The 8,940-nt window shown below is 66.7% G+C and overlaps 1 protein-coding gene across 1 annotated transcript; it reads left to right on the top strand.

Annotated features, from left to right (window-relative positions):
- Positions 1-2,590: 2,590 nt before the first annotated feature.
- Positions 2,591-8,153, top strand: LOC144219909 (uncharacterized). Its single transcript, XM_077750026.1, has 4 exons — positions 2,591-2,635; positions 5,864-6,013; positions 7,313-7,543; positions 7,949-8,153. The coding sequence occupies exons 2-4, from the start codon at positions 6,003-6,005 to the stop codon at positions 8,115-8,117; spliced, it is 411 nt and encodes a 136-aa protein (XP_077606152.1). The 5' UTR covers positions 2,591-2,635; positions 5,864-6,002; the 3' UTR covers positions 8,118-8,153.
- The last annotated feature ends 787 nt before the right edge of the window (positions 8,154-8,940 follow it).

The raw sequence follows: 8,940 nt of genomic DNA, 5'->3' as shown, positions 1-8,940 counted from the left end.
AACCCCACCACCCCCTGCCCAGGCATCCCCCACCCACATGCCCCCGGGGTCCCACCAGGTGCCTGCCCAGAAGTCACCCCACCCCAGATGGAGGTCCTCCCCAGGGGCCCACTGCCCAGGCTCAGAGGTTCCCCAGGGCCTTGGCCAGGCCCCAAAGCCCTCCTTCGCCGCCCGGCTGGCCCACCCCTACTGCCCCTCACTGTGCATCCTGCAGCCTGGCCCAGGTGCTGTGACTCACACACCCGCCTGCCGGCCCCTCCCTCTGGAGCAGTCCCACAGGCCAGGTGCACCTGGGGCCACCCACCAGTCTGGGCCCCCCGGGGGGCGGGGCCACACCCGATCCCCTTCGGGTCTGCCCAGGTAAGGTACGATTTCAGAGGGTCAGTGCACACAGTGGACCATGAGCGGACGAGTGGACAGGCCAGCGGAGGGGACGACCGGCCAAGCCAGCGGCTCAAACAGGACTCCCCAACAACGCAGCGTGACACCGCCCGGCGCAACTCTGTCCCCGTGTACGCTCACTCGAGCCACGAGGGGGTGTCCTGACCAGGCGCCTGTGCTGGGAGGGGCCCCGTCGCCCTGCACCCCCGTGGCCCTCCCCGTGGCCCTCGGTGTCCTCCATGCCCTCTGGCCCGTGCCCCAACTTCCCCCACGCCTGGGGGACCTGGCCAGGCTGGACGTCAGACCACAAAGGTCTCACTGTCCGGGGCCTCCACACAGAGGCAGGGGGTCCTCTCTTCTGAGACCCAGGGTCCTGCCTTCGTACCCGCAGGGCTGGAGCCCCCTCCCCGGGCCCTGGGCCGTCACTGCCCCTCCCGGGGCCCCGGCCCACCCATCTTAGAATGGACACCGCTGGACTCATCCGTGTTTCCAAAATTTCCGGCCTCCACCTCTTGCTCCAGGGCCCGGCCACACGAGGCCTGGCTGACCCTGGGTGGCCGGAGGCAGTGTCTGCAGGCCTGGCTGCACCCCGGCCCCCAGCCCCCTTGCCATGGGGCCTTGGTCCCAGGGGCCTGGAAGTCCGCCAGCCGCCCGCCCAGGCAGGCCCACTGTTCTGGAGCACAGGGTGTCCGCCTGGGAATCCCGCGGCCTTGGGACTCTAACGGGAGGAAAAGCTTGGAAAGCCCGCCCTAGCCCGCACCCATAGTCCCCGGCGGCTCCCCCGGGCTGGCGCTGACTCCTGGCACCGTGCCACCAAGTCTCCAAGGTCCCCAAGGGCCGGTGCCCAGAATGGGCATGGAGTCCCAGCGGGCCGCGGAGCTTCACGGGGCCACTCGGAGCTAATGACCCCTGCGAGGCCCCCGCACCCTCCAGGCCCCCAGGTCAAGCCCTTGCCAGGAATGCGGAGGCCCCCAGCCCTGCCGTCCTGAGAGCTCAGGGCCTCCCCAGTCGACCAGGCAGACCCCAGCCCCTCCCGTGCCGCACACACACCGGGACCCTCAACAGGAGAAAGGAAGCTGGGGTCCTCTGAGCATTGGGGTGGGTGCAGTGGCCCTCGAGGTCAATGTGACCTCACAGGGGATGCTACTCATCAAGGCCACGCCCACCAGAATCAGCCAGAGGCCCCCCAGGGGTCCTCAGCTGCTAGAAGGCTAGGTCCCCCCAACCAGTGCCCCCAGGAACGCCCTGGCAACTGGGAAATCCCTCTCTGTGGCTGCTGTGTGCCCCTGGGCCCATGTCCCCACCTCTCTGGGCCTTCTGAGTCACCAGCACAAAGTGGAAATAACAGACCCTCACAGGTAAGGGAACAAGGTCTGCCCCTGAGGGCCTGCCCTCTGGGTGCCCGTCCCCCGAGTGCCCGTGGCGTTGTCACACAGCCTGGCGGTGGGGGGGCCGGGGCACGCACATAATGGGCAGGCTCTGCAGAACAGACCCCAAATTCGGCTGCCTTTGATGTGCCCACCCAAATCGAGCAAGGCCACAGGCCCCAGCCCCTCTCTGTGGAGGAGCCGCTCTGGGTCCCCCCTCAGGCCAGGACGGTGCAAGGACAGGGCCCCCAGGATGGTGAGGAGACCGCGGGAGGGGCTGCCCCGCACAGAGCCAGTCCCAGGCAGGCAGTGCGCCCCTCCCTGCCGCACCCGCTGTACCCTGATACCAACTGGGAAGCAGGACCAGATGGCAGCCCAGCACCCCCCGGGGAGGGGCTCTGCCCCCAGAGCAGCCAAGTCTCCCTGCCTGGCCAGCACCGTGTGCCCACGCAGGATACTGTCAACAGGAAGCTTGTGGACCCGGGGTGACTGGACCTCGGGGCCTCACAGTGTGGCAGCCACTTCTCCCCACCACACCCAGAGCCTGGCCAGAAGCAGCAGCAGCACAAACCGTGTCAGAGGAGGTGACTGAGGCCCAGGTCCACGTTCCACTGCTTCTCAGCTCATCACTCCTGGAACACCCCAGGGATGCGCCCAGGGTCTCCCAGGGCAAAATGCGGGGAGGCCCAAGGACCTCTCCATGCAACAGCCTCACACGAGGCTCTCAGCCCAGGCCCCGGCCCTCGTTTATCCTCAAGGCAGTCCTGGAAGCATCCAGCACCCCATTTTATGGATAAGTACATTGAGACCCTGGCCATGCCATCGGTGACCTGCCTGAGGCCCCGACGCTGCGAGGCGCCTGAGCCAGGATTCGGGGCGAGCCCCAGGTAGACACTTTCTATGCATTTTTCCCTTAAAACCACCGCTGATCGGGAAACCAAGGCCCAGGCCTCCAACGGGGTCAGGGCTCCAGGAAGCCTCGTCGCCCAGCGCCTGCCTTGTCCCTGGAATCCCTGCCCCCACCCAGCACACGGGGGCCCTGGGGGTCAGGCGGGCAGGAAGGGGTCGCCGGATCACGGAGGTGGCCAGGGCTGCCGGCCAAGGCCCTGGTGGACGCGCGTCAGACGGCCCTTTGGGAGCCACGGGAAAGAGCTGTGACCTGGCCTCGGGAGGCCACATCCAAAATAACCAGCCCCACCGCCCTGCAAGGACTCAGCAGGGCGCACGTAGGCCCCCTGGCCCCGGGCGCTGCCAAGCTGGGTGCGCAAGGTCACAGCTATTTCTGGGCCCGCCTGGCAGCAGGATGCAGCCCCCCGGCGCCCCCACAAGACCAGAGAGGGGGACAGGTCGCTGCCCCCAGGACACACAGCAAGAGGGGCCTACACGTCCCTCTCTGAGCTGAGCCATCGCCCTTTCGAGAAGCCCGTTCGGCACCATCAGCGTGTAAGTTTCACGTTGGCTCCACTGGCATTTCCAGGCCATCGCGGCCACGCCATGCCCCCGGCTGGACCCCCGGGTGGACAAAGAACTGCGTCCCCTCTCTGAAACGGCAAGAGAGGCTCTGCTTCCTGCCCTTCAGCGGCTGAAACCCCGCACGGCCCGGCCCACACCCCAGAGACACCAGTGCTATGCCCACCATGTACAGCCTGCACCCCGAGCCCCCTTCTACCCTCCACAGGTCACAGCCTGTGGGTGCCAGTGGCCATCCAGCCACCGGGAACCGGAGGCCCCGAGAGGCCATGAGGTGGCACTCCCCCTCAAAGGTGGCGCAAGCCCCACCTTTCTCAGGCTGTGACGACCATTCCCAGAGTGTCAGCGGCTCGGGAGTCGGGCCTGGTTCCCACCCTGGCCCCTCCACTGCAAGCTGTGTGACATTGAGCACATCCCTCAACCTTTCTGGGCCTCGGTTTGATCATCTGGCAAATGGGTTCCCTGGAATCTCCTCCTTCATGGGGCGGCGGATGGCTGTTCTCCTGGGGCCTGAAAGGACTCCTCCCTTCCAAGCAGCCTTGTCTGAATCCCTTGAGTGTTTCCGCTGAGCCAGACACCCCCAGGGGCTCTGCCAGGACCCTGAGCCCCCAGGAGAACCCGGGTTCAGGACGGCGATTCTCCGCGTGGGTTCCTGGGGACACCGAGGGGGCTTCTTCCCAGCGGGATGTCCCAGAGCCTGCGTCCCTCTGTAGACGTGGTGATGTGGAGGGGGCAGCCGATGGCACATTTCGAGAATGTTCGTGACACCACGAACCAGCGGCGAGGGCACCTGGCAGAACCCCGCCTCGGCAACAGCAGGTTGGGGCCGTCCCCGTGCCCGGCCTCCCTGCCTCCTGCTCTGAGTCTGGCTGTCAGCGCGGTGATGGTGACCCAGGATGGAGGCAGGGGCCACTCCGGCCACCAGNCGTGAGGACACAGGCGGGACGGCCAGCCCCACAGGGCAGCCAGGAGGTGCCTGCCGGCCATGGGAGGGCAGGCACCCGACGGGCACCCAGTAAGCACCCAGCCAGGCCACCCTCACCGCTGCCCCTGCTGCCTCCCGGCAGCCCCAGCAACGCCATGGGAGCTGCCTTCCCAGACAGAAGGCGCATCCCGGGGAGCTGAGCACTAGCGCCACCTGCACTGTGGGTCCCACACACTGGGGAAGCGTCACAACAGATCCTCCCAAGGGAAACCCCTCCTCTCCGGGGCCTCGAGGACCCCCCATGGGGAACCAGAAACCCCCCAGCGACGAATGAGGGGCTGACGCAACTTCCAGCCCAGGGTCTGCACCAGGCCCTGGCCTCCTCAAGCAACTCTGGACGTCACCGCGGGCACGGCAGGGGCGGCAGCAGGTGGGGCCGTGCCACCAGGCCAGCAGGCAGACCCACACCTGGCACAGCACTGCCGGCTCCCGCCCCCCTTTCCCCAGGGCTGCAAGCCCAGCACTGACAGCCCGGGACCCCCCCGGGGAGGGTGTGGGGGGAGCTCGGAGGAGCTGGTCTCCACCCCAGCAGCCCCCGGGCCCAGGAAGTTGGTCCCGCTGGGTGGACGCCACAGCTCAGCGCACCCCCCTCCCAGAGCCAGGCCGGCTCCCTGGAGCACCTGCTGGTCAGCACCTCGGGGGCTGGGGGCCCTGGGGCTGCACCGTCTTCACATCAGGCAGAGGTGCCCAGAGCCAGCTGAGTGCCCAGCATGGCGGCCCCGTCCTCGCCAGACCCGGCAAGACCAAAGTCACCAGACAGGTGTACAGGGACAGAACGGGGCTAGGGACTCACTTTAGAGGTGACAAAGCCCCGCTCCGCATCACCTGGCCTGGCAGCAGCTCTGTGAGCCCCCTACAGGGCCGGGTGCCCCGCGCCCCTCTGAGCACGGCCGCCACGGCTCCGCGGACCCACAGCGGTAGGACACACCGGGTCGCATCACAACACAGGGCGGAAACAGACCTGTCGGTGAGCCGGCGCCACTTCGCGCTCCCGACCAAGCTCGCCGATGCCGGGCACGGTGCTCAGGCGCGGGGAAGGGCGGCTCGACCCTGTCTTCCCAAACTCGCGGAGCCCCAGCACGGCCACGCACCCGGCAGGTGTCCTCGTCACCGCCCGCTCTAAGCGCTAATAAAGCCCCTGCGTGCTGGCCGCTGGGGCAGAGCCAGGCTAATCCTATTTTGCAGACTTTACTGAGAGGAACGCACTCAGGCCAGACTGCGGGGGAGGGAGCTGGTCCCATTTGTTTTCTGAGATAAAATTCACAGAGCGTGAACGGTGTACACTTGGGTGTTTTCTGTGCAGCCCCCACCACTACCTGACTCCAGAGCATTCCCACCATCCCAACGGGCGGCCCCACACCCACCCCAGTCTCCGGCCGCCCGCCCCGGCCGGCCGCTCAGCAGCGGGGGATTATTTCTCTGTGGATTCGCCCTGGTGCACATTTCAAAGAAATGCCATCAGGCACCAGGTGGCCTCGGCATCCGGCCCCTTTCACTCAGCATGAGGCTATCGAGGGTCGTGTGGGCTGTCACTGGGTCAGGACTTCACCCTCTTGGTGGCTGAGAACCTCTGCACCGCGCGGAGACCACGCTCTGCTCATCTCTGCTCAGCCGACGGGTGTCCGGCTCACCTCCAGCTCTGTTCCCGGGTCGCCCGCAGGGACGGCGCACCAGGAGGGTGCAGGACACGACACGGGAGCTGTTTCAACACACCCACGGGCATCCGTTCTTCCGAGGCCCCACCCTGGAGCAGCAGGAGGCTCCTTCCAGCCTACCTACCAGAACCTGCAGAGGCCCGGATGCACTGCGGGTGAGAAGAGACCCGGGGAGGGGCAGACAGGGCATGCCAGGGGGTGCGGGCCTGTGGGTCCAGGCAGGGGAGTGGGCACCGCTGCACGGGGTGGGAGCACCAGGCTGCCGAGGGCACCGGGCAGGCCAGGGACGGACAGGGGTCCCAGCAGCCGGGCAGGTAAGGGGAGCCCCCCAGGTTCCAGGCCGGGCAGGTAGGGGGGGCCCCCCAGGTTCCAGGCCGGGCAGGTAGGGGGGGCCCCCCAGGTTCCAGGCCGGGCAGGTAAGGGGGCCCCCCAGGTTCCAGGCCGGGCAGGTAAGGGGGCCCCTCAAGTTCCAGGCAGGGCAGGTAAGGGGGTCCCCCAGGTTCCAGGCCGGGCAGGTAAGGGGGGCCCCCCAGGTTCCAGTCCGGGCAGGTAAGGGGGGCCCCCCAGTTTCCAGGCCGGGCAGGTAGGGGGCCCCCCAGGTTCCAGGCTGGGCAGGTAAGGGGGCCCCCCAGGTTCCAGGCTGGGCAGGTAAGGGGGGCCCCCAGGTTCCAGGCCGGGCAGGTAAGGGGGCCCCCCAGGTTCCAGGCTGGGCAGGTAAGGGGGTCCCCCATGTTCCAGGCCGGGCAGGTAAGGGGGGCCCCCAGGTTCCAGGCCGGGCAGGTAAGGGGGTCCCCCAGGTTCCAGGCCGGGCAGGTCTGGCCTTCACAGACAGGAAAGGGGGACACCAGGGAGCTCACTCAGTTGAGCCTCCAACTCTTGATTTCAGCTCAGGTCATGATCTCACAATTTGTGATATTAAGCCCTAAGTTGGGCTCCATGTGCTGACAGCAGGGACCCCCTTGGGATTCTCTGCCCCTTCCCCACCTGCTTGCCCGTTCCTGTCTCTCCCTCAAATTAAATAAACTTAAAAAAAAAGGACAGGAAAGATTTGTCAAAGCAACTTTAGAAGTTCCAAACACAACCACCGCACACAAATGAGCCCAGGTCAAGGATACATTCATTTGCCAGGGAGTCGGCGGGAGGCAAAGCTGGTTCCCAGGAGGGTCGGGGCGCCGAGTGCTCCTCTGGTGACGGAGCCCCGAGGAGGGTTGGGGCGCGGAGTGCTCCCGGCCCGCGGTGACGGAGCACTAGACCAGACAGGACAGCAAGACAAGTGATGGTCGAAGGGGCGACAGCGCCAGGGCCACCTCCGTCGGACACAAATCTGCACGTGCGCGGCGACTGCCCGGGGTCCAGGCACACCGGGCGTAAGCGGCAGGTGCACACATCCCTGGAGAGCGGGGCCGGGTGGCCTGCAGGACGCTGAAGGACACGCTGTCCCTCTTTTGTCTCAGGAGACCCCCTGAGAAGGGCAAAGTGTGTCCAGGCGCAGGGCACAGCCTGAGAAAAGGCCAGGAGGCAGGAAAGGGCAGGAAGCAGAACGGTGAGCCAGCCTTCGGGGAGACCCCAGGGAACTGCTCCCCAGGGAAGGCAGGCTCGGGGGACCCCCGGCTCTCAGCCCGCCGCAGGGCAGGGGCAGGTCTCTGCAACCCCAGCTCCAGGTGCGTCAGAGAATCAAACACCAGGTGAGGACACAGAAACTCCCCAGGATCCCCAACGTGGGCGGGAGAGTCGCCATGGGTGGTGACAGCCGTGCCCGGGGCCGCCTGAGGTCACCGAGAGTTTGGGGAGCGTGCACCCTACTCCCTGCCCGGCAGCAGCTAGGCTGACCCCGTCCTCCAGGGCCGAAGCCCTCAGTGGCACACACGCCACTCAGAAGGAAAAAGCCAGCGTCCCCGCCCTGAGGCCCCACCCGCTGGATGCCCTCCCCCACTGTCCTCTCTCTGCTGCAGCCCCACCTGCCTTCCCGCCCTTCCCCTTCCCCTTCCGGAGACAGGCTGTGGTGCATGGTCCTGCTTCCGGCCCTTTCCCTCACTGTGCGCTGTGCCGGGAGCACTCTGTCCCCACATCATCCCACGCTGTCTCTCCAGGCCTTTGCCACCTACCTGGGGCTCCTCCCTGGCTCCGTCTGCCCGTCCAACCCCCACCTCCTCGGAGGCCCACTCAGCAGCTCACCGACACTGTGAGCACCTAGTGGACGCCGTGCCCGGGCTCTGGGTCCGGGGTCTCATGGGGACAACAGCTCAGTTCCTGGCATGACAATAAAGTTGGCCACAGGGGCACCTGGGTGGCTTAGTCGGTTAAGCGTCCGACTTTCGCTTAGGTCATGATCTCGCGGTTCGTGGGTTCGAGCCCCGCATCGGGCCCTGTGCTGACTGCCAGCTCAGAGCCTGGAGCCTGTTTCAGTCTGTGACTCCCTCTCTCTCTGACCCTCCCCTGCTCACACTGTCTCTCTCTCTCTCCTAGAAATAAATAAAACATTAAAAAAAAAATTTAAAAAAATAAAAAAAATAAAGTTGGCCACAGCAACCAGGCAGTGACCCCGGGGACGGGGAGCCCGCAGGTCACAGCCCCAGCAACAGCAAGAGAGGAAGAGGGACCCTCAGCTGCCAAGGAGCCGCTGCCAACACACGGAGAAGCTCCTCTCCTCGGTCCAGGCGTCAGGCGGGCGGGCCCCCTCGCAGCAGGGGAGGCGCGTGGAGAGCCCCAAAGACTGGGGAGGTGAGGCCAGCCTCCCCAGGGGCTCTGGACTCCTGGCCCAGAGCCCCCGGCGCCCCTCCAGGCTTCTCCCTGCATCTCAGCCCCTCGAGGGGGCCCAGGGCACCCAGCTACTGCCTCCCTCGCGCCGTTTACACCCTGCATCCTTCGTCCCTCCCTCCCCGATGGACCCCGCGTGTGGGTACAAGGCAGGGGCAAGGCTGATGTGCTCAAACCTGGGGTCAGCCCAGGCTCTGCAGACGGGGCACCCACACCCTGAGGGCAGCTGTGTGCTGACTAGTGGGCCTGGTGTGCAGTAGGCGCTCAGGAGTGCCCAGTGCCCCCCCCCAGGACTGGCTGCAGCTCCCAGCCCTCAGCCCGGCCG

Source organism: Crocuta crocuta, unplaced genomic scaffold, assembly GCF_008692635.1.
Source record: "Crocuta crocuta isolate KB4526 unplaced genomic scaffold, BGI_CrCroc_1.0 scaffold119, whole genome shotgun sequence".
In the NCBI taxonomy this organism is placed as follows: domain Eukaryota; kingdom Metazoa; phylum Chordata; class Mammalia; order Carnivora; family Hyaenidae; genus Crocuta; species Crocuta crocuta.
This window is presented reverse-complemented; position numbering and strand designations above follow the sequence as displayed.